The following is a 26,363-nucleotide window of genomic DNA, read 5'->3' on the forward strand; positions in this document are numbered from 1 at the left end:
CAGTGTTGGGAAGGTTACTTTGGAAATGTAATAAGTTACAGATTACTAGTTACCCTATTTAAAATAAAATAAGTAATGTAACTATTTCAATTACTTAATCAAACTAATGTAACGTATTACATTTGATTACTTTGTCATTACTTTTCTAATTTTCTAATTAATGTTAGGGTAAGTGTTCCCATTAAGCACCAAAATCTAAGTTCAGTGTTTTTTATGGACACTGACATGATTTATAAGAGAGATAATTTCTTATAAAGCAAGATTTATCTCTCATTGAAAATGTATTCATTTGTTCACGTAGATATTTTATGAAAAAGTTAAAAGTCTGGCATGGGATTAATTGGTACTATGACACCATTCAAGTCCATGTGTGCTCCAAATTAGGTCAGTGTCATGATTTATTTACAAAAATATAAAAAACATTGGGTTCAAAGAATTAAAAACAGCAATATATCTATTCAGCAACACATTAAATATGTTAAAAAAAATTAAATAGGAGGGGGGTCCCTCCTCCTGACCAAAATTTTAAAGGTCTGACTTCAGATATAACCATCTTTGTAATCATCATTTTCATAACTGTAATTTACACTGACATTTTTTTTACTGTTAAATTGAATTTAATTCAAATTATGTAACGCTGTTATATGTAAACACTTACTCCCCAACACTGAACTTCCACCTCTAATGCTATTTTACTTCTAATAAAACTCTTTTATTGCCTTAAGTTGCACACACATGCTGCCTCATTAGTATTCAAAGAGGAGCGCTGTGATTGGCTGATGGCACTCTGACGTCAGGCCAGCTCTCGGGCTAGAGAGAAAAAAAGAAAAGAAAAATTCCTCCCAGTTGCTCAGACCGTGTGTCTCCTCTCTGTGAAAAAGTCAGTGACAAGACTTAAACTCATGAAAGCAAACCGGATGACGGATAGTTTTAAAGCTGGACTCGTGCGGCTATTTTCTTTTTTCGCCATAAGTGTTTTTTTTTCTGTTGTTTTTTTCTATAATTATTTAGATATTTTCACACCGGTGGTTTTGTAACGTTACCCGGGATTGCATCTCGAAGTTCCCAAAGATGAACTTCGATCCGGTGGTCAGGAAACTTTCTGTAAGTAAACAACATATAAATATATATATGTTTGGAAGCGGGGAAAAAACTTCTTCATACTTTCTTACACCACTCTACTTAATTAACAACCGCTTATATCCTCTTAATTGAAATGTTAATCATGTATAAAAATAACTTCTTATCTTTATCGCGGAGTTGTCCACGGCGGGACATTTTCATGATTGAGTGATACATTGTAGCAACAGGCTGGGTCCAATTGTCTCTATCGGAGGTCAGGAAAAGGTTTAATGGTATTAAAATAGTGGCTGTCTCGTGAAGTTAAAGCCTAGACTAGACACTTTTTTTAACGTTTTTTTGGGAAGCTATACCGGGACATGGGAGCTGAAATCACGGCCAGGCCTGGTGGACTTAGTGGGAGAAGATGAAACAGCCCGTTCATTGTCCCACGACAGCGCAAACACAGGAAGCAACATTGTGTTTGTTGTTGTTGTCTATTTGAGTGTTTACTTTTGTTGGGAAAGACGTACTCCCTTTTTTTTTCTTGTGCAACAGTACAGTACATGTGCTGTTTCATTTGGCTTTCCTCCCCTCTCCCCTCTCACCCCCCTCCCCTCCTCTCCTCTCCTCTCCTCCCGTCCTCCCCAACATTACAGTCACCATCTGTGTTGGACATCATGTGGTCATATTGTTCAGACATTCAGCATATGATGGCTCCTGGTCTGTCACAGCGGATGTAGCTGGCTCTATAGGCACTATTAATAAGTACAGTGTTGGCCAGGCCTTTGCTTGTGAAGTGAACTCTTCTGCTGCTCAAGGAAGCTTTTTAAATGCATTTGCGTGAAGAGTGTGAGAAAGCACGGGTTTTGTAACATGCCTGAAGGCTGTAATCAGTTTGACCCCAAAAAAAGCCAAGAATTCACCTTGCCAGTTAGTCGATTAAAGCCGCAAAGTCTCTTCAACAGTTTTTCCACCAAAGTTTATTCCACTCTCAGACCTTCACAGAGACGTCTTTTCATTCCTTGGCTGTTGTTTTTTCCAGCTGTGCACCACCGAAGCCTGACACTATAAATACTGTATGCTCACTGTGAAATGTGACCATTTATTAAAGGATATGGCTGACGATTTTCTAAATTCTTCTTATTGCCAACAAGTATCATGTCTCATCCTTACTTACAAGTACTCTGTATTGGTATCCAAATCCTGACATATCTTATTCCTCTGTGCCGTAGACCTCCATTGTTGCCCAAAAAAACTATTAAAAACAAGTCAATGAGCCACACCGCTGCACTGGGTGAAATGTTCCTGTGCCTGAAGGCAATGGGCGACCATAGTTTGTTTAGAAATGGCTCCACAGACTAATAACAGCGATCACATTTTCAGTCTCAGGAGAGCAGTTCAGTGTAAGACAGACGCCACTGCACATGTGTGGGAACGCGGCTCCATTTACAGAGCTTTACCAGCTCGCTCTGCTACGTATCATAAACTTTATACTACGTTAGAAATTTATGAAAGAACTTCTGGACAAAATCAAGAATCTGTGATACTGTATGTAGCTGGAAAAGCAACGTAAACACAAACAAACTAATGTGACCGTTATCTTCGGGGCAGTGAACGTGTCACCGAGTGCAGCAGGGTGACTCATTGACCCGTTTTTGGGACAACAACCCAAGTTCACACCACAGAGGAATAAGACATCAAGATCTGGATACACACAAAACACTTTTCAAGTAGATGAATTCATTATGAGTTTGGTTCTGCACATGAGATTTGTTGACAACAAGACAAATATGGAGATGGAAATATCGGATCACATTTTATATGTAAGACTCTAGGAGGGGTGTTGACTTATTTTCCAATACAAGTTGACTGGTTCACATTATGGCATGAGATAAGAAGTAGACATCAATCAGAGTTCCCCAGATGACAGAGCAAATTAAGTTTCGGCGACTTTTGTGGTTAATGGTGTCGGTCGTAAAACTGCAATATGGTGGCATTTCATCACAGACGCCTCCTGCTCTGCTTACACTCATATAAATGTAGCCATTAAAGTAAATGTAACATCTGCTGATGTGCCTGGAGCTTCGGTGTTTGTTTTGTGCGTTGTCTGATCTGTGTCTTAAGTCATGCAGTGTTCCATTACTGAAATCAGATTTACTTCTCCGGGTGGCAAAGTCAATGTTTATCTCTTCTGTAAACCACAGTACATTCTAGAGGCCTCGCCAGCAGGCCTTGTTGCTAAGGGACTATGAGGAAACTTCACCCCCCCCCTCCTCCTCTCCTCCCACCCACCCAACCCTCCACATACACACACACACACACACACACACACATCCCACCCCCATTCCCCTCTCTCTAATCCCCCCCCCAACCCCCTCTTCCCCACACCCCTTCAAATTGCCTGAGTGTACGTGCCTGGCCGTCCAGTAAACTTCCTGTCGAGTGTACACAGATGTTCTGATATTAGTGGCATCAATTTACTTCTGAGAATTGTCATGCCCATGCAAATGTACACAAGATTGTTATCTACGATTGCTTACTGTGTGTCTGGGTGTTGGTTCACACAGGAAATATCCCCCTCTGTCTCTGTGGACAACACAGACAAGGGCAGGACTGACATTTGGGACAAGAGAGGGCCAAACTGTGTCGCTGGGGACTCAGCAGTGGTCAACAAATTGGCCATTGGAGTCCCTGATACAGTACAGTAACTTCTGCTTGTTGCTGCTCTGCATGGCGACCATGTGAACAGTTGTAACCATGCCTGTGGCTTAGAGAAGCTACACGGACACTGAATGATGCAACATGGTGCAATTGACTCACTGTCAGATACCAGGTGGCTGTGTGACTTCTTAATGATTCTCTGTCAGAGTTTCCAATCAGGTATTCTTTTTAAAGAGCCGATATATTTGTTTAGTCTTGTTTTATTGCCGGTTTGATTGATGCTTATAAAGGAATTTGTTGTTACCATGGTCAGGGTGAATCATTCCCCAGTTATCAAAGGGCTGCTGACTCATTAAGGGAGTGCCACCTGTTCAGGTGCTTCCTACCCACGTAATGCATACCAAGAGAGGCAAGTCAGTGCTACAAACACTGAGATAAGTGGGGTCAGTGTACTGAGTGTCAAACATCACTAGATCACACATCTTCACTATGGTAAACACAAATCAGAATCAGATTAAGCAACTACAAGGAATTCAATCTGGTCCAAATCTCTAATGAAAGCACAGCAAACTTGGACATTAAACAATAAACACAACTGAGAAAGAAAGGGAGAGTCCATTTAAAAAAAACTAAAAAAAATAGCAAATGGTAATTAATTCTGTATCATGCACAGTGTCTTCAGGAATTTGAAAACTACTCAGAGGTGTACACTAGAGCCTGTTTTCCACATTGGGGGGGTTATAAACTCCTTTTGTTTTTAAAGAGCAACACAGAACATAAACATGCCTCTTTTGTTTACAAGGATCTCTGACATTTATTTATTGAAGAGTTTTAACCAAGATATTTACTAAGCAGGACATGAGCACATTTTTATTGTCAACAACTTGCTCGTAAGAAAGGGACAAAAACAAATGATGTCATAGGTATTGTGTTAAATTGATTTTTGGATTGTTAAAATAGACTGTCCCCAATGACCACTTCAGATTCTGTTTTGCACAATGTGTAATGTGTAAAAGAAAAAAAAAAGCGTCCTAGATTATGGTTGGCTACTGTACATTAGCCATCCTGCATCACAACAGTCGTGTAAACTCTGGTGGGTGTGTATATAGTGTGACTAATCAGTTTATAGGACTGTCGTGACTTGATGTGTTTCCGCCTGCCTCCGAGCTGCTCTTGGCTATCTCACAGTGAGTTTAAAAGTTGCATTTAAGAGGAAGAAGACTGAAAAAGAGTTGCTATCTGCGCGCTTATCTGAGCTCTGTTTGTGTTTGTTTGTGTGCCTGGTAGCTAACGCTACGCTAGCTAGCCAGCTGTCTGCAGATGTTGGGCTAATGTTTTGTCAGGAAACACAAACAGCAGGAGATAAATTAGTGTGCAGACATTTGTGCTCTGTGTGTTGAAACTGGTTAGTGAAGTGGATGTTTGTACTTAAGTTAGACATCTGCCACTGACAGTCCATCGCTGTAGGGATAGTGCAGATTTTTAAATATTCATTTTCAACTATGTTTTGTACGAAGTCTTAAAAATATGGTAGCAAATTTCCTAAAAAGCTTTTTAAAAAAAGATGAGAATTCAATGTTTGGGCCATATTTTTCAGCCCTACCTCAAACACATACTATCTGTGGCTTTCCATTACTTACTTATTTATCAGCTGCTACAGAAAGCAATGCCAAATTTAGCTGCAGTGAGTTAAATTTTGTCAATAAAAAAAAGTCCCATCAATGTATCTTTCAGGCTTGAGTGTACAGCTGCCATGTGTTAAAAAAAAAGAAAAGACAGAAAAAAAAGAAGAAGAAGAAGAAGTCACCTGATGAGTTCAATCACATGAGGTTTGCTGGCCTCTTTGAGGACATTACACAAGGAATGGACTACTGGTTGCCAAAGGGTGCAATTTTATTCTCAGCTCCCTTTTTTTTTTCTTTTTTTTTACACACCTTTTCTATTCTAAACTGTTTTACAATGTTTTAAACACACTATATAATATTATCTCCATCAAATGAATAACAAAAGATGGAGTTGGGTGACGTTGTGAAGAAGCATGGGATCATGGGAGTTGTTGTCTTCACTGCCGTTCAGTTCCTCTGAGACAGACTGTGCTCATTATTTTTATGTTAGTTTTAATTTTTATTTACAAGCCGACGTAATGCTAATATCTCCTGCAGCTGTTGGAAACTTTTAAACCTCTGAATGGATAAAACATTCCTCACCAACATCTCGGGACAAGTTCCCCCATCAGTGCTGCTGCAGCGGAGGCTCAGTTCCCGTCAGGAGTGTAAACACAAGAGAGGAAGCAGGCCGGGCTACATGCTAAGCTAAACAACGCTCCCTTCAAAGAGAGCCTTTTGCTTTCTCTATTTTTATGCTATGTATGTCCCTCCCTCTTCAACTTCCACCCACCTTTGGTGAAGCTGCACTACTGCTTTCGTTGCATATCTGCCTGCAATAATATTGAATTGAATTGAGTTCAGGAGGTTTTTACCGCCAGCCAAATTATCCGCAGAGGTCTCCCACAGCCCAAAACAAATGGACCCACTGATTAAAACCGGTATAAAAACTGAATAAAGAGGCTTCGTGTTATAAATCTGCGTTTCTCCCACACTGTTCAATGGATGCAGGACGTCCGAAGGGATTACGAGCCGAGCTGAAGCTAACATTTGTACAGGTTGTTTCTCTGTTAACTTAACATCAAGACGTCTGATTACTAAAATCCTTCATCCAGTTAAACGATACAGTTAAATACAGCCAGCTTTCATAGAGTTTATTGTGAAAATTATGGCTTAAAACTAGATGAAGTTAATTTATGACTTTTGGCGAACAACCACAACCTCGACAACCACGACGCTGCCCCTCTACCAGAGTATAAATGCATAAGATAACCATCATTTTGTGCTTATACTCTTTGGGATGTAAAAATCAAAGTGTTATGGACATAAAAATGCTATTTTGTTATCTGTATCTGGTATCTAAGAATGTTATTTGAGTGGGGTAGTATGTAGACCTCAAGCAATCGGTCCATTATCGAAAAGTAAAATGCCAAATTTTCTGGTTTCAATGTGAGGATTTGCTACCTCTACAAAACAAATTTTTAGACCTTTAAGTCCAAACTATCATTGGATTAATCGAGAAAATAATCAGCTGATTAGTCAAAAGTGACACATTGTGTTAGTTGAAGCCCTTCAGGGGAAAAAAAGCCACTGCAGTCATGGTACAGTAGATATTTGGCACCTTTTTTAGACTCACTCATTCAGAAAATACGAAACTAAGGTGGCTTAAGACTTACATCAGTACTACATCTGACTTCCTGCTCTCCTGGATGAATGCAGATATTAGAAGAAAAGCCTCCTAACAAACTAAACCTTTGTGCAGAGAATGGACTTCTGTGTTTACAAAGACATAAATCGGACATAAATTCCAACTATTGACGGTCACTTAAGTCTTTGTTGACCTGCTGCAGCGGCCACATATTCTACATTTTTGCTGTGATGTGTTTATAGAGAAAGCTATAAACTGCCTGCGCTTCAAGGACCTTCTTCTTTCTTTTTTTCTCTCTCTCTCTCTCTCTCTCTTTTCCTTTCACACAAAGACGAGCTTTAATGGAGCTACCGCGATTGTCTCGAGAGCGAGGTGATGGATTCCTGCGCATACTTTAATCTATTAGTCATCCTTTTTCTTACTCTTTTCACTCTCACCCTCCTACAGTTGCCTTGTGAGTGAGTCGCCGCTCCTCAGTGAAGGGGCCTAATCAGAATTTGAAAAGGCTAAGTTAATACGCCTTCAGCACATGAATGTCTAAATTCAATTTGTGGATTGATGTTCAAATTCAATGTCCTCGCTCTCTCTCCCTCAATAACATGCCATATGACTCACAGGGGTGTTGCGTACATGTGAGAGAACCCCCTTTTTTTTTTAAATGAGACCACCTCAACGTCACACAATACAAACAAATATGTGTCAGACCGCACACCTGCATCCACCTCTGACTTTTTCCGATCTTTAGCAACCCTTTCACTTTGTGTCATCAAAACAAGCAACGTTCTTTTCATGCGGTCAACTTCAGTGTCAAGGTATCACGTCAGGATATGTCATTTCACAAAAGTTGCGGTCGGCAGAGCGAGTGCCAGGAACTTCATTGAAACCGTCGTCGTCACAGATTGTTTTTGTTACTTCTCTGGCCTTTTTTTTTTTTTTTTTTTTTATCCTCTGGCACGACGGTGAATGTCACCTAACCTGCTTGTGACACAGTGTCACACTCATCTAATCAGTCAAGCATACCTCCTGAGGAAACTCAAGAATTTGTGTCGTGGAGCTGCAGCTTCCCTGAGTTATAAATATCCTGCCTAGCGGATATGTTGTGGGTCTAATCGGGTGCTGGGCTTGCTCGGAGGCAGGCTGCTATGGAGGGAACAGTTTGGAGCTGAACCCTGCATGAAGCCTCTGTATTGTCTCGAGCTTCCTGTGCTCCCTGAGAGGAGGGGGCAGACGCTTTTCACACGCTCCCACTCATACACTGCATGTGTGCTTGTGCGCTCTATTGTACATTTGGACGTGCGTGTGTGAGTGTGTGTGTGTGTGTGTGTGTGGTTTTTGTTGCTCAACAATATGGTTTTCACACTGTATACAACCTCTTGTCTAACAGCTTCAAATTGACATGGAAGTCATCCTCTTCAGTTGGTATTGTTCAGCTTTTATAATGATGAATGTATCCGTGCTTGGTTGAACACTGATTTATTTACAGTGCAGCAGCAGCAGCAGCAGCAAGCGAGTGTCACACGTCTTTCTCTTGACATAAGCTGGCTTGTACTTGTCTTCATCATCTAACACAAAATGTCAGCGTAATTTATCACTCAAGGAAAGTCGTGCATGGCTGCCCCCCACCCCCCTACACACCTCCTCCTCCTCCTCCACAAGTCTCACGGGAATAGCAGGGTTTATCTGTACAACACGACTCAGGGAGCATTCACTGTCATGTCAAGGTCAGCATTGAGAAACTTAAATAGTAAAAAAAGTAAGAGTTTCAGTAAAGATGATCCAAAAAGCACTGTGGAGGATAGAGTACAATGATGTCTGGTCTTTTAATGAGTAGCGAAGGAGACATTAGTCAAATCAGGGTCAGATTATAAAAGGATATGCCAAACTCATCCTTAACACTGGTTTACACTGATTAACTAATGATGTTACAGCAGATCAGTGTCATCAAATTTCACGCAACACTTTTAATTTGGTATTATTTATTCAGTTGGACAAGATAGTTTGTCACAATTAGACAGGACATTTCATCAGTTATCTAATTGTGTTATTTCTTATTTCAATTAAGCAGCAAACAGACTCATTTAGCAACAAATTGTGTGTCTTTTTTTTTTTTTTTTTAATTACCAAAAGACCAGATGATTACTGAGAAATTTGATTCCTACAGTACGTTCCTCTCTGACATCATTTGTGTTTCTAAACCGCAGCAGCTGTAACACAGAAGTTCTCACCTCCGCTGTTGTGCGGAGGAGGGGGGGAAATGTGTCTTTCTTGTGGTCGAGGCAGGCAACAATGTGTGATAAAGACCCAAGTTTGATTCACACACGTGTCGCTGACATTTGAACTGAAATTAACATTTCATATTTTAGTCATTTTACGACGCGTTGCAAATCGGCAGCTGTGGCAAAACACTTTGGTTCCATCCTCCACTGTGTCATGTGCTAGAATCCTTAAATATCATCACGGTAAAATGGCTAAATTCCTTAATGTAACACGGAGATAAAGCGGCAATGTCCATCGCTAGGCTGGCAGTTAGTTGTTGCTTCAGACCTCCTCCTCATTCTGCTGACCATCTATAATCCAATGAACTGATTACTGCCGTTTTATCAGATCCACAAATCACTGTGCAGTTTAGGTTACACTCAAAAACTGGGTTGAATTGATTTCATAAACTGCAAAGTGACAACGTTGGCTTTCCAATTGGTTCTCCACAGACCGCATGAGTCATTTGAGACAAAGTCATATGTGAATGCATTAAAATTCTGTGCGTATTACCAGTAGACTTTAAAATGAGATCTAACCTGACATCACTCTGCATTTATGTTATGCAGAGTGATATATTTTTACTCACTATAATCTCAACTTCTCAAGGACTCTCTTCCTCTGGTGTCATGTCGTCTGATATGCATGCACCATATCTGCAACTTTCACTACAGGATTGGCTAATAAGAAAATCATGACGAGAGGGCAGGTCCTACTCCGGATACAGGAGTATAATAAGGTGCATCATGTCCGTCCTTATCGGTCGCCTCTATGATTGAAATCATCTGTCTAATATGAAATGAAGAATCTCCCTCGGTTTTGTTTCGCGTGCGTTCGAGCAGAAGTTCATCGCGTGTTCTTGTTTCTGCTCTTTCTTTCTTTTCTCTTTTTTTTTTGTATTATAATGGCGCTCACTGTAATTTCCACTCAGGGGGATACGGAGTGATCACCGCACTCTAAATGGCCCATTGATAACGCAGGTCAACTGAAAGGATGTCCTGTCATTTAGTCACAAATGCATTCTCAGTGTACATGGCATGTGTAGAGTTTGTGCCAAGGCAATTTGGAAGAACCCCGGCTCTTTTTGGAGGAAGCGGAGGCGAGCTACTGTTGTCAGATAAACACAGGGTCCCTCAGTATTTTATTGTACGTCTTTTATTAGTTTAACTTAGCATCCACACAAGCCGAGCACTAACCTATCATACATACAGGCCCCAAAGCATGACAATAGGACACTGTTTGGCCAAATAATCTGCAGCCAAGCCCACTCCATTGTACACAGGATAGAGAGGACTGTGAAGTGGACGGAGCCACTTCAGCCGGAGTTTTGGAGACTTTCCAGGGTTTGTGGGTTTGGAGGGCTCTCTACACTGAGGTTACGGTCACTCCGGGCTTCCTCCTCACTTGGTTGTAGAGGTAAAAACTTAGCCACAATGTGGCTGCCCATAGTGTTTATGTATACACTGCATTTATGCCTGCCTAGTTGAGCAGCCGTGGGATATTAGCGCTGACACATGTTGATGGCCTTGATCGTTTTCAAGCCGGCCACAAAGCCAAAAGCGGGATTCCCTCAGATTTACAGAAGTGTGTTTTTTATCACGAAATGAAGCTGGTCAGGGTTTGTTTTGATTCTCACATTAGCACATGGAGAAGTGATTATTCACCAGTGTGGTTTTTATTATAAAGAAGCAAGTTCTACTGTTTTATTTCGTAGTAACATGCCATTGGATTTCCGGTGTAGCAGGTGTGTTGTTGAGGGTGTTTGCATCTGGGAGTGATATGAATCACAAGCTCTGAAATGAACACACGCTGGAAATGATGTCATCTCCACGCTGTCTGTGCATCTTAGCTGTCAAAGAAACACCTGACTTTTAGCTTTGTACTGATGATTTATTAGATGCTCACTGCTGGATGACTATACCTCTTTATTATTAATTGCGATTTTTACAGTCGCAAGTGTAGAGTTACCTTCGGTGCAACTCACAGTGTCCCAGTTGTCTTTTTTTTTCCCTCCATCTTTTCTTTCCACAGTGTTGTTGTGCACACATTTTTCTCTCTTGCTTTTCACACGGCCTTCTACTTACTCTTTCCTTAATTCCATGTCTCTCTACGTCCCCCACCCTGCAGCCATACACACATAGTGTATTCAAGACTAAGACTCACCCTGTGTCATGCAAGCTGTTGGCCCCCCCCACCACCACCACCACAACCGCCTCTCATTTTATCTCCCTCCTCTCTCTCTCTCTCTCTCTCTCTCTCTCTCTCTCTCTCTCTCTCTCTCTCTCTCTCTCTCTCTCTCTCTCTCTCTCTCTCTGTCTCTCTCTCTCTCTCTCTCTCTCTCTCTCTTCTGTCTCTCTCTCTCTCTCTCTCTCTCTCTCTCTCTCTCTCTCTCTCTCTCTTCTGCCTCTCTCTCTCTCTCTCTCTCTCTCTCTTCTGCCTCTCTCTCTCTCTCCCTCTCTCTTCTGCCTCTCTCTCTCTCTCCCTCTCCCCCTCTCTCTCTCTTCTGCCTCTCTCTCCCCCTCCCCTGAATGTTTGGATAGATCTAAATGGTGTGATTGTGACTGCTCTGCCGGCCGTCTGCCCCTCCACGTCTGCTTCTCAGCGTCTTTGGAAAGTCTGACGTGAGCAGAGGGAGAGGATGAAGGGAAAAGGCAGAGAGAGCGAGAGTGAGAGAGAGAGGAGAGAGAGAGAGAGAGGGGAAAGTTCTTTTGAACAACAAGGCATGGCGGCTCTCCAGAGAGCCAAGTCTAGCGTCAAGAGTCAGTTTCAGCTCCAGCCTGTCCCTCTTTCTCCACCGTTGTCTATCTTCATGCAGTCTTTATTCCTCTCATACTCCCACAGTCTTTTTGGACTACCTATTCCCAGCAGAACATCCCATCTTCAACTTGCAGTCTACAGTTTCTCACTTTGAATCGATCCTCCTCCTCCTCCCCATCCTCCTCCTCTTTCTCCCTCTCCCTCTCCCACCCTAACCTGTTCCTTTCTCTCCAGAGGCGAGGTGAGGGGGTGGGGGGGCACAGGAGAGACAAAACCTGCAAAATCTAGGCCTCTCATTTACCTCTAAGGGTGTCGCGTTGCGTTTGAGGCGCTTCGTAGCGGTGTCGCATGTCGTCGCATTCAAAGAGCCGGGGTTTAAGAATGTGGGTCATTTGAAGTAGAGGCACTAAAGTGCGTTGTTTGCCAATGAATGGGGCCTTCTCACATTGACATGGTGAAAAGCGTGTGAATAAACACCAGCGCCTGGGGGCCACACTAAAGTGTTCGGCTGTATTCTTCTCAGTACCCCACCTATACAAGCCTGTTATTATCTAGCACATGAATGGATTGCTGGAATCACATTTGATATGGGCTCTATGCTAGTTTTGGCTAAGATACCGTATCAAACCCTTTCTGTTCTACCCACAGCAGAGGAAACAGATTCCCTGCTTTTTTTAAAACCTTACTAGAAAACCAGATCATGGACTAATTAAGTTTGGCCGCCTGTTGCGCCGCATGCAGTTAGCGTATAGCTCTGCATCCTGCACACACACAAGGTTGTTTTGCCTCTAGTTCTGACCGGCTGGATGGCTCCTTTAATTGCTTTCCCACGGCAGATGTTCAGATCAGATGGTTCAAAATTAAGTCGTAGATTGCTCACACAAGGTTTCCTATGAAGATAGACTCTCCTCTTTACCGTCCTTCATCTAATGAATTTGAGTGGGTGAGTCTGTATACTGTGGATACACGCAAATAATGCAAAGCTGTTGTCTTTTTTTCCCCCTTCCTCTCTCTCTCTCTCTCTTTCTCTACCTATATGTCCTCTCTCTCTCTCTCTCTCTCCTCTCTGCTCTCTCTCTCTCTCTCTCTCTCTCTCTCTCTCTCTCTCTCTCTCTCTCTCTCTCTCTCTCTCTCTCTCTCTCCCTCTCTCTCTCTCTCGATCCCTGACCTTTTATGATGCAGGTGTTGGTGGTGACGCTTGTCCTCAGTCTGGTTTGTCACGCAGCAGAACCTCCAGCACCACAGTGGTCCAGCGATGAATATAGAAACATCACCCTGAGGCGAGCCAGAACCTGCATCGAGAACGAACAGTACCTAAACCAGGGACTCTGCTGCCTCAATTGTCAAGCTGGTAAGGAGAATCACAATCACAACCACGAATCACAGTAGCCAACCAAAACATGCAACTTTTCAACCCCCAAACTCCACCTGGTCAATAAATTTGACTATTTCCCCATATCCTGAAATGTTGAAGTTGGTCGAGTTGTATAACTAGAACATTTCAACATTTCAGAGGGGCATTTTGTGTGAAGAAAGTGAAGTCAAATGTCAAAGCCATAACGTGAACGGCATCCCAGATGACTTTTGCAAATATGCTGTGCTCGGTCTGGAAAGAATGTCTGACGGCCAGGAGAAGGCGAGCGGCTCCGTCTCGGCAGATCAGAGCGAAGCACAATGTGAAGTGAAAAGTGGAGGATATTAAATTATTTTTTCAGACCTCACTAATAAAAACATACCAACCTTTTTTTTTAAATGTATTATTTAAATAATTAGGTAAGACTGTTAACTCTTTTTCTTTTTTTTTTTAGCTCAGAACATATTTGGACAAGATGCAATTACGGCATGCTGCTGCTCGGCTGATTGAATTATTTCATTTGCCATCTTGAATTATGAAATCTTTTTTAATTTGATCAACTTCAGGTTTTGTTTTTGTTTATATTAGATTTTTTTTTCTTGATAGAAAAATCCTCAGTTGCTCCAGTTTATATGAATCACTAGGAATTTTCCAACTTTATTAACTAAAAGCTTTATTCCTAAAACGCACGCTCCCTTTATCGGATTATATGCACGCAAACATTTTAAAGCAAAGGTATTTAAAACCTTGTTTGTGTCTCTTAAACAGAGAGAGACTCAATAATCCTGATGTCTTATATATAAAAGCTGCATTTACAGTAACAATAGAAAATCAGGAATTTGAACAAAGTGCAAAATAATTCATGGGAGACTGACAGTAAATAGACATTGACTGATCAAACAGAGCATCCTGTGTGCTTTTTTGACCCATGGTTGCAGAAATATAGAGAGGTTTTAAGTTTTTCCCCACTTTCGTGCTTCTGTTCTCTTTGATTCTTGCCAGTTGGCCAGTTGTCACCACATATCTAAAAAGCCGCCGTGGCCACAAACACAGATTTTTCTTTGCTTCTCTTTGTCAGTTTGTGGGCTTTTCTTTATCCAGGCACATGCCTCCCTGTGTGGGTTCATATTAAAAAATCAGTTTTACCCGCAGTCAACTCAAGCTAAAACAAACTTCTGAAAACCGTCTTACCCGAAACCGACCACAACTGCCAATAATTTACTCACTCAATACTGTGAGTTCAACAAACCATGTCTTTGCCCTCTGCTGCAGTTTTTTTCTCATGCTCTAGCTGTTTCTCATAATTTCTGAAAACACATTTTTATTCGTAGCATGCGTGAACTGAGTATGAAAATGATAAGCGTGATAATACGAGCGGTCAACCCATGAAATGTGACTTTAACTTCCTGGAAATGTGTCACCTCATGAACAACCATGAATCTTTTCTTGTGACCTCATGCTCAACAAGTGTAGAAGAACTGACTGTTCTCAGTTCACTGTTCTTATTCCACAGTTCAGAGGCATTTATCACACTGAGGTCCCTCGCTGGGTGTCCTCCCCCCTAACATGTAACTCATTAGATCCGATTTTTGCATATTTGTCATCTGGTTTACTTTCGTGTTTCATTTTTTTTTTAGGAACTTTTGTGCAGAAGGCCTGTGAAAGAGACCAAGAGCAGGGGACTTGTCTTCCTTGTGATCATGGCGAGACTTACACAGAGCACTCCAACGGGATGAACCGCTGCTTGCCTTGTACACACTGCCGCTCAGGTAATGAGATTATCGACATCTTGTGTTTTTCATAAAGGGCTGTAAAAATGTTGATTGAATTTATGGGAATAATAATTTTCTTTTAGGAAATTTCAACCAGTCCAGTTTGTTTTTTTGTATGTGTGTGTGTGTGTGTGTGTGTGTGTGTGTGTGTGTGTGTGTGTGTATTGTTGTTACGGCCTATAGTTTAATTTAATATTTATTTCTAAGATTTGAGTGTGCGGCATGACAATGAGGTGCATTTAAACAATCACATGAATGTGATTAGACACTTTCCCCCCCTCTATTTAACCATATTATTAGCAATGCAACTAATCAGGTTTTAATTTGATTAATCTCTGGATATTTTGACCTATAAAATGCCAGTAAATAATAATAAAAACAAGTTTCCAGATCCCAAAATAACATGTTAAGAAGTTTCAGAGCCTAAAACCCAAAGATACTCAATTTACTGTCATACAAGACAAAGAAAGCCACAAAATATTCACATTTTAGAAGCTTAAAAGAATGATTTTCTGCCATTAACGTGTAAAAATGTAAAAAATCTAAATTGTTGAATTAAATCATTTTTATTTAATTATAAAGATACATTTTCTGCAAGCTGAGTAATCAATCAACATATTGTTTACCCAGCTATCTGCAAGACAAAATATAGGTAACCTGAAAGGCGTGTCCATTATAATGAGACCACTGCCCATTCAATCTGTGTTACAGTAAGCACGCCTTATCAAGATCAACCAATAGCTTCACTCAGGTTGTTTTAAAAGAAAGAAAAGAAAAGAAAAGAAAAGAAAAGAATCAATGCCTGAATTGCCCTTTAATTCTATCCATTGCCTTTTAAAAATTGCATAAAGGTAGTCTTTTGTATTCCAGTTTGCCAAAGATGTATTGCTTGGGAAAGTTGATACCTTTTTGTCCTCCGCCCCCGCCACCTCCCCAACCCCCCCAAACCCCCCAACCGCCTTTCAGATGCACTCATGAAAATGAGATCTTATGATGTTACACAGAGTGGAAGGGCGTTGTCTTTGTCGTTTTTGTTTCGTACCCTCCAATGTGAACATGTTACCCCGTCTCGGGAGGTTTGCCTGTGTGTCCGTCTTACCTGGCTGAACTGGGTGTGGCCGTTGTCGCATTGTCTCCCACACTGGGGACGTCTTTGTGTCCGGTGAAAGGCTGCAGCTACAGAAAAGAGACTACTGTTACACGGGATGTGTTTTTGTGCTCCTTCACTGTGGGGTTTTTTTGTATGTTTTTTGCTCTACTTTTAACTTATTTACAAGCATGTAATAATTAATTAGAACAAAAAAAAGGAACTGTCAATTAAAATGTTATAGTTAATTTAAAAGTTTCCCCTGGTAATGAACTACTTGAACTTAAAATGAACCGCTCTGATATATGCATCATTTAAAAACGTCCACCACTGTTGGCTTGATGAATCTTTAATGAATCAGCTTTTTTGAAAGTTTAAAAGCCTTTTCACACCTTTCGATCCAAGATTCATGCTCTTGTTACATTTTATACATTTGATCCATGTTGCAATTATGCAAATGCACTAAAGAACTTTATATGACCTACCCAAGTCTCATCAGTGTATAATGGTAAAAATACTGCACATTGAGGGTTGCAGTGAGGTGCCAATCATTGAAAGTAGACCCGAGCTACTTCCTGTCATCGTTGCCTACATGACATGGATTGGTTAGTAGACAGGTTCGTTCAGTTGGCTGCCTTGAATTAAAGGAGAAAACAGATTCCTTTCGTTACCACTTAAATAAATTGTCATGGCATTACTTCATCTTCAGGTGGCATTGCTTTCCATCCTCTTATATCCTCTCTGTGTCATCCTCTCCAAAAATACTTGGAAACTGTCGTCATTTTTCCCCCCTCCAAGCTGTTATTTCCAGTCGACTTTTTTTATAACATTGTCAGACCATATTTAAATTAAAAAACTCGGGTCTCCTCCTCTCACCACGTGCTGCCACGGATCATTTTTCCTTCTTCCGGGATCCGACGATAGCTTTCCCGGAACTTCCTGTAATTGAAAAGAAAGTCTGAACCATCAAGAAGTGGTTCAGTTTGATCTGTACTAAGACTGCTTTTTTTTGTTGTGCTAAAATTGAACTGTTTGCTCTGAGGGAGGTTTTTTCACACCTGTAATTTTGGTTCAGGTCAAACTGTGAAAAGTATATCGTCTCTTTAAAACATCAGTCTAACTTTATGATGATTGTTGTGGGGGATTATCTTCACTCGTGTTCATTTAATACAGAGGTGTCAAACTCATTTTCATTCAAGGGCCACATACAGACCAATTTGATCTCATGTGGGCCAGATCATTAAAAAGATGGATGGAAGGAAGGAAGAAAGGAAGGAAATAAGAAGGGAAGGAAGGAAAGAGAGGCAAAAGGAAGGAGGGAAGAAAGGTAGGAAGGACAGATGGGAGGAAGGACAGAAGGAAGAAAGGGAGGAAGGACAGATGGGAGGAAGAAAGGGAGGAAGGACAGAAGGAAGAAAGGGAGGAAGGACAGATGGAAGGAAGGAAGGAACAAAGAAAGGATCAAAGGAAGTAGGAAGGACAGAAGGAAGAAAGGGAAGAAGGACATAAGGAAGAAAGGGAGGAAGGACAGATTGAAGGAAGGACAGAAGAAAGAAAGTGAGGAAGGACAGATGGAAGGAAGGAAGAAATGAAGGAAGGAAGGAACAAAGAAAGGATAAAAGGAAGTAGGAAGGACAGAAGGAAGAAAGAGAGGAAGGACAGATGGAAGGAAGAAAGGAAGGAAGGAACAAAGAAAGGATAAAAGGAAGTAGGAAGGACAGAAGGAAGAAAGGGAAGGAAGGACAGAAGGAAGAAAGGGAGGAAGGACAGATAGAAGGAAGAAAGGAAGGAAGGAACAAAGGAAGGATAAAAGGAAGTAGGAAGGACAGATGGAAGAAAGGAAAAGAACACAGGAAGGAAAGTGGGCCGGATTGCAACCCTTGGCAGGCCGGTTCTGGCCCACGGGCCGCATGTTTGACACCCCTGATTTAAGATATGATTCAGTGTAGGTTTAACCACATATATGACCCAGATAAGACAAGAAAACAAATAGATGTTTATATTCAGACAGTCTGATGGTCGGCCACTTCTATTCCAGTATTCCTTCTAATAATAATAATAGATTTTAAAAAATAGATTAAAAAGATTTTCTCCTATTTAAAGCTTCACTGCTTTTCTCTCTGCATGTGTTACATTCCAATCAGCGCTAAGCATCATTATGTAACAAAAGTGAAAACTAGGATACAATATGTCACTACTACTGAGATAGTCCGGCGCAAAAATACAGCAGCTCTGAATAGAAACTGTATCCCACATGACGCATTCTCATCGTAAAGCTGATGATGATGTTTTCTTCAGTGCGGCAGGAAGGAAGCAAGAGTGTGGCGTCGTCATCTCAACAGTGTGTAAAATAGCCCTCACTTGATGATTAAACTAACACACAATTTACACACACAAAAAAAAAGATAATTGGATTTTCTATCTTTATCAAATTAGCTGAATAACAAACAAATGTGACAAAATGGAGCAAATTAAGTCACTGAAGAATATCATCAGCGTGTCCAAAGCCCAACAATATCAGCTCTGTTTAACTACTATTGTGATTTGCCTCTTGGCACAAATTATTCCTCTCAGGCCTTTTCTTTTTTTTTTTTCTTGCAGGGAACCATTTTTTTAAAAATCAATAGGATCATTGTGAGAGATTTCACACAATTCAAAACTATGAGCGTGTTTTTTTTTGGATTATTTTCATAGTTAATCAGTAGTTATTAGTTATTCTCTGAAATATCTGAGATGTGAGTGAGCTGCAGGGCTTTGCTTTTAACAGCCGTGCAATAAATGAAATGTCCCCCGAGTGTTAAGGCCTCGTCTTTTAGTAGTTAAAAGGCCCTAAAGTAAGTAGCTTCGTATTTGAAAATTGTTATTAAATGTTTATTCTTTCTTACATAATCAATAAAAATGCTAACAATTAAAGCTATTGTTTAAATCTCTTGGCACGAGTAGCAGTTAAGAGCTGGCAAAGTGAGTAGTGGTTTGTGTGTGTGTGTGTGTGTGTGTGTGTGTGTGTGTGTATGTGCGTGCGTGTGTGTGTGTGTGGACAGCGAGGGCCGACACAAGCTGAGGAAATGCTGAAAAAACAAACATGTACTCACATCGCTCTCTGGGGGGTTGTTAGTTGATTTGTTTAAAAAAAAAAAATCCCTCCAGTGTCTGTTCAGGTAGAGGTTAACAATTGTTTATATGTGCCAAAAGCAAGCGCTGTAAACAATGTTCATGTGAACACCTGGCTGTTGTAGTTGGAACGTATCCTTTAAGTACACAAATCACTCCTGGATGAAAAGTTGATGTTTTACTGAGGAGGCAGTATACTTAATCAAACGGCCGTTAACTGCTCACTATTATCTTAGATAAGAAGACAATTCAATCTCATGAAACAACTTTTCTTTTCTCAGTTCATCCACAGAGCACTGCTGATATGCCTTGTTTCCTTGTTAAGGTGACAAAGAGTCAGCAGATGCTTTATGACCTGGCTCAAGTGGTTACAATGAAAGGGAGAAACCCCATGTTGAACTTCAACCAAAGATAAATAATTCAATCTAATTAACCAGTTCCAGAAATCACAAACTATGTGCCAGCTAGGTACCCAATATCTGTACTGGCCTTCACCTTACTTCTGTTTGAATAAACAGTGCTATGTATCCTTGCTGTTTGGAGACATAACCATGGTAACCCATGCTAATCATGAAGTCTGAACGAATTAAAAGTGAAACCTTACTTAAATTGAAGAATTTTTGATGTTACCTCAGAGCTGCCTTAGTTGCATAGTCTGTTACATTGTCATCATCACTGCTGCATTGCATTATGGGATATTTAAGCCAGCGTTCAGCGCTGTCAAACATAATATCTCCCCGTAAATAGTGTGCAATTCACTTATTATTGGTCTCATACGCACTGTTTTAGCATACTAAATGCCATCTTAGTGTGATATCTCAGACACAGTCATGATTGTGGTGTGTGTGTGTGTGTGTGTGTGCGCGCTTATGTGTTGGAAAGTACATAAAAGCAAAGTAAAAAACTATGGCAGCATAACTAAACCAAAGCAGAAAGTTATTTGGAGAGGAAAGCAGAGGAGGGAGAGAGGGAGAGGGAGAGGGGGAGATAGAGAGATAGAGAGAGAGAGAGAGAGAGAGAGAGAGAGAGAGAGAGAGAGAGAGAGAGAGAGAGAGAGAGAGAGAGAGAGAGAGAGAGAGAGAGAGAGAGAGAGAGAGAGAGAGAGAGAGAGAGAGAGAGAGGAGCTGCTATCTGTTGCCAGGCTTTATCACCTGTGAACACCGATGCCAGGTGTTCTCAGCTAGGGTTAACGAACCACCTGCAGAGCAGACAGACAGGTGAATAAACAGCAAAGCAAAAGATGAAAGGAGTCATCACTGATGACTAATTGTGGACTTTGTATCTTTGGCAAAGTTTTAGCTCTAACAAGTGGAAAAGTTCAGTGAACATTCATCCTCATCTGTAAAAAAAAAAAAAACAGTTTGATGGAGTGCTTTAAAACTCTGAGAAAAACTTCACCACTGGCTACAAAATGAGCCAAATTGTCTGAAAAAAATCAAGAGGAAAATCCGAGTGGAAGAAGATTAAGTGATATAAAGAGTGCACTCGCCTTTTGCAACCGCATTACTGCTACCTACCAGACTAACACTGCAATTGCTCCCTAATTGGCGAACATCAACCATTGTAAAGGTCGTCCCGTGGAGGTGGACTGCTGGTTTGTTATTAATTTTGATCATATAATAAAGGCAGGGGCTACTGTCTTTTTTTTTCTGCCTGAATTTAATAAATGAACCATGTTGGATTCTTCCGTCCCTCATTATCCTGTTTTTTTCAAAATGAGGCAGAAATGTATTTTAGAGGGAGGCACAGTTGGAAATCCAATTATCTTACTTATCTTTATCACAAAGAAATACCAGATAATTACTTGGAGGCTCCAAATTAGCTGAAAATCGACTATTTTTTGTTTCATTTAACACCTACTGATGGTCACAGGTTTATTACTAGTCTACTTCTTTAACTCCATACCTGTTTGCAAACTCCAACGCTCATTTTTAAACCTGTTCACACATTTCTGGCTATTTCATGTCCCTGGATCTTACTGTTATGCTTTTTCACAATGTTCATGAAAGAGAGAAAACACATGTCTAATTTCCATCTCTCGTATGTTTCTGCTCTCCACAGATGAGATCGAAACTGCATCCTGCACCAGAACCACAGACACCAGGTGCCAGTGCAGACAGGGTACCTTCTGTGTGCCAGATCAGGCCTGCGAAGTCTGCAAACGCTGTGCCAAGTAAGAGCAATTTATTTCTTCCCCTCAACTTGTTTTCAGTTCATGCTAGTTTATTTCTTAAGATTAAGAAGTAACGTTTAGGGAATGATTGCGGTTATGGTAAATAAACAAAGATTAAGGTAAGGCAACTACAACTGCCTGCCTCTCTGGATAAAAATACATATTAGGCAAACTACCAGCTGCATTGATACTGATCTTTGGAACTGGATATATATTGTGAGGTGGGGCATATAGCTGCAATTATTACATTACTTTTATCTGATTAATTGATAATAATAAAAAAAGATTCATTAGTTGCAGCTCAAGTGTGGATTTAGTCCCAAATGAACATAATTCCTTAGATACGAGGATAACTTGGATCCACTCGGTTTCAGACTGATTCAGCTGCGATATATCTATAACATCCTCCCTAAAAACAGAGTAAAATATACAGCATTAATAACTTCCATAATATCACTGATTACTATTGTTTCTTCTATAAAATTAAAGGTGTAAAGCAGGCGAGGAGGAAGTGAAGAAGTGCACTTCCTTTTCCAACACAGTGTGTCGAAAACGGGATCTGATCCCCACAGAAACCTCGACAGTCCTTCCTACGCCGACCCCGACTTCTCCAGCAGACATCGGTAACTTCACTTCACTTCACCGTTTCATGCAAAAGCTTAACATCGGAGGCTGATGTGACTTTTAACTGATGTATGTCTTATGTTTCTTGCAGCTCTTCCTATATGCATTTTCCTGGCGATCTCCCTCATCGGCATCCTCGTCGGTCTGGCTGTGTGGTGGTTCGTAATCAAGCAGCGCTCATGTGAAATACCATGTGAGTTCACACTGTGTACTGCAGCTTAGTAATGTTGTTTTTCTTATTAATGATGTGCTCCTAATGCTTGTTTGTCTGCTTTTAAAAACAGGTACAAAGAGCCATTGTGACTCCAGTGAAATTGTGAAGATTCCTATTGTAAGTCGTTGCTATGTTTCATGTACTGACTCCTCTGATGTTGTGCACTTTTAAAAAGGCGTGATAATTGGTTATTCATCAGTTATCTGCTGTACAATATCTCATTGTTGTTGTCTCCCCCCCCCCCCTCCTCCACATTTCTCCTGCTCAGGACGAGAGTGCTCCCACAGCAGAGGAGAGACAGAATAATCAGAACGCCGGCCTGGAGGGGGAGGAGAACCGTCCGGAGTCGCGACCTCTGCTGCAGGAGACGCAGCCTGGGATGACCAAAGCTTCCCCTCCCCTCGAGGATGAAGATCGAGGACTAGGGGACAGTTTACCCAACACTACTAGTTCGTCTCAAACTAGCCTGTCAGCCCTGCCAACAGCGGCTTCCTCTGGTAACACCCCACACCAGAGCCCCACTGCCTTCAGACTGCCACCCGCAGCCACGGTGAGGGGGATAACACATCAAACATTCACATCGTTAGCGTTTCATTTTGAAATTTTAATCCCCTTTGCTACCTTCCTTTACATTAATATTGTATTTTCTCTCATGTTATATAGGATGATCCTCTCCAGCATCGATTGCTGCCGCTACAAGGTGAGATTCCTGCAGAGGGAGGGGAAGATTTCCACTCTGAGAAACTTTTTTTGTACTCATTTCATGAAGCCAATTTTTGTCCCTCTTGATTTGTCCTAAAAGGCAGCTGTGCACGGAAAACCACACACTTTATTGCAGTTAATGTCAGTCCGCTGGGAAGTCAAATAAACAGCATTTTCTCAAGATCTCACATTAGCTGCTTGATAGATTAATAATCTCATGACAGTCAGGCCGTATCTGAGCCTTCAGGCAGCTGGAACATGCTGTCTTTGTTTCTGTGTTTTATTTTCTCACGCTAAATTCAAGAGGACACAGCTTAACAGATTAGTTTGATTCCCTATTTAATTTACGCATCTCCCTGAAGGAAAATTAACTGAAATATATCGATTATAGAAATAACGCCTATACTGTGTCATATATTTATATATATATATATATATAAGTTTATTTAAGCAGCTCTCGTAATTGCAAAGTAGCGTTAACAATCCATTATAGGTCTGTTGTAAGAGATACAAGACAAGATAAACATTCATCCAGATGACTTTTTAAGAGACTTAGCATGTGTCTCAAAGTCTAACTCTACTCTTTTTTCTTTTTTTAAGGGTCAGAAAAATCCCTAAAGAAGAGCTTTGACTTGTTCGATGAGTACCTGGACGTACGGATCCATAACAAGTTCTTCAGAATGATCGGGGTCAGCGACAACCACATTCGGATCGCGGAGAACGGCCCCCCCGGTGACAAAGTATACGAACTGCTGAAGAACTGGATGCAGAGGCAGGGACTAAAAGCCGACATCAACGACCTGTTGGAGGCTTTGCTTAGCATGGACCAGCGTCGCTCGGCCGAGAACATCGCCTCGGCAGCCCTGCGGAGAGGCTACTACAAGCACGCAGACACACCCTGAAAGCTGAAGTAGCAGGGGGGGCGACTGCAAAATGAAGAAAAAAACAAAGTACTTAAAAACCTGAAAAACTAAAAGCACACAGACGCTGTCGGTGGACGTCGTGTCTCACAAACAGGCTTACCTCTCTGTGGCCCGACCAGCCGCACATATTCAAAAGCCAGTAGTTTTAAAAAGAAAAACACAAAAAGGGGAAAGCCGAGCCGTATTGATCAGCGCTTCTGAGGATGTTGACTACATGCCAAATGCTTGAGGTGTAATAATGAGAAAATGAAGAAGAAAAAAAAAAAAAAGTGGTCCAATCTTGAGAGTTTTACCACCCCAAAGATGACCACGAAAATCTAAAAAAGCAGAATAACATGAAGGCGTCAACTTCCGTCAGGCAGAAAGGGCTGCATGTTTTAGGCTCTAGAGAAGCAGACACGCAGCCAAAATACTGAAAGCTTAGAAGTCTCTGGGTGTATGTGTGTCATCTGGTTGTCAACCCAGATTATTTTATACTACCTTGAGACAAGGATATACACTGGTTTGTAGGAGTGGCATTAGCTATGTCACGTATACTGTGCCTCTCTGATGCACTGACCTCTGGCACATGTAGGATTTGAAACTACAGTCATGCTATATTTGTTGTTTTTTTTTTTTGTAGATGTTAGACTCCTCTGAAACCATATGTAACAGAACATGAACACTTTTTCTTGTCAAATGATAGCGAAATATTGTCCATTTGTTATGACAGGGATTAACACGCAGCCTTACTAATCCTAAACTTTACCTCTTTTTAATGCCATTCGATAATCTAAATTTGTTAAAGGGGTGAATCTTTTTCATGATGTCATTATGTTCATACAGCATAGTGATCCAGAAATGTTGCATTGGAGACTTTTTTTTTTCAGTCATCCAATTTCTTTTTTTTTTGTTTTTTTTTTATTGTTCAGTGTTACTACTCACACGACACATTGTAGAAGGAATTTCACAAGCTGTTTGTGTTAATAGTTTAGTTTCCATAATGTTTCCATGTAACTTGGAGAACTTCAAAGGTCATTTTATTTATTGACATATTTATTGTAATGAATAATAATTATCTTTCAATATTTATATCATTGCCAAAAAAAACAGAAACGACCCTGGAAAACACGCACTATACACATTTATATTTGTGTTATCATGTTTAGCTACAGGGCAAAAATGACTGAAATCAGAGTTTTTGTTTGTTGTTTTTTTTTTAAATAAGGTGTGGTTGAAACTCTGTTCCTGCTCGCTGCGCCGTGTTCAGTGTAGCACTGCGGTCCACACTGTCGATGTGTAACGTCACATACGCAACAGTTTCCACCTGAGAGAGAAAAAAACAAACATCCATCAGTGTCGAAGCTTTCAACGTGACTAAATGCAGAATGTGTCATGTTTAAAATTGGAGTTTAGGTGAAACCTTTTTAGACATCTTTAAAAAAAAAAGAAGAAGGAAAAAAAAAAAAAAAAAAAGGACTAGCCTGTTGAGTCCAACCCGTTCAGTTAAGTTAACCGCCTGACCGAAATAGTCCTATACACGGCAGCGGTGACAAGAGAGATGCAGGTACGGATTGTTTTGTCTCGGTTTGACTCAGACAAGATGAAGGAAACCTTTTCTGGATTTAAAAAAGAAAAAGAAGGAAAAAAAAAGCTCAATTTTATTATTCCCCCCCCCCCCCCAATACTGTAATTTTTGTACATACATTTCCAATGAGCATATAAGCCTCACAGAGTGTATATGTATGCAGCTATATTAACAAATAAAAATGACTGTAGTGAGGTATGAAGTTATTAAGGACAACAGAAACACAGATATCAGAGTGGCTGCTGATGATGATGTGCCATTTTAAACTTAAAGATTTCTGTCCATTTCTCTGCAGTCTCTCCATGTATAAAGAAAAAGAGTTAGTTATATATTATTGCTGAAGAGTGATGCTACAGTGCTGGCACTGCCATCTATTGACAGACAATGAAAATACAGCCTGCATCAATTTCTAGGGAACCTCTTTCTCTCACCTAACATTCTCCTTTTAACTTTTCTTTTTTTTTTTTAACACATCCATTTCTCAACTTTATAGCCTGTTTTCTTTTAAATTCGCTTTCTCTCACCTGTTCCTGAAGTAACATAGCAGTGAATAGGCAATCAGTGCATGTTTTGTTTACTCTGTGGCAGTTCATGTGAGTGTATGTCTATTCTGTTTTTTTTTTGTTTTTTTTTAAAGAATATAATTTCTGTGTTTTTATCTTTTACATATTTCATTGCAAATCCTGATCTGTTCATTTAAGTTCCCAACTTTGTGTAAAAAAACTGTCTGTTCAGTGCCGTTAAGCCATTTCCCCCTTAGTTATTGTTTGCTTGCCTTGAATTTCAGATATAAATTATGCAAATACATCAAAGCTGTTTTTATGTCTATTTCAAATAAATGTTTTGTA

The 26,363-nt window shown here is 40.6% G+C and overlaps 1 protein-coding gene across 1 annotated transcript; it reads left to right on the forward strand.

Annotated features, from left to right (window-relative positions):
• The first annotated feature begins 899 nt into the window (after window positions 1–899).
• tnfrsfa (tumor necrosis factor receptor superfamily, member a) lies at window positions 900–26,363 on the forward strand. The gene is made up of 10 exons (XM_053340410.1): window positions 900–1,104; window positions 13,171–13,339; window positions 14,980–15,111; window positions 21,374–21,485; window positions 21,975–22,108; window positions 22,201–22,302; window positions 22,394–22,440; window positions 22,592–22,873; window positions 22,987–23,023; window positions 23,626–26,363. The coding sequence occupies exons 1-10, from the start codon at window positions 1,072–1,074 to the stop codon at window positions 23,925–23,927; spliced, it is 1,350 nt and encodes a 449-aa protein (XP_053196385.1). The 5' UTR covers window positions 900–1,071; the 3' UTR covers window positions 23,928–26,363.

This window comes from Scomber japonicus, chromosome 19 (genome assembly GCF_027409825.1).
Source record: "Scomber japonicus isolate fScoJap1 chromosome 19, fScoJap1.pri, whole genome shotgun sequence".
Lineage (NCBI taxonomy): Eukaryota > Metazoa > Chordata > Actinopteri > Scombriformes > Scombridae > Scomber > Scomber japonicus.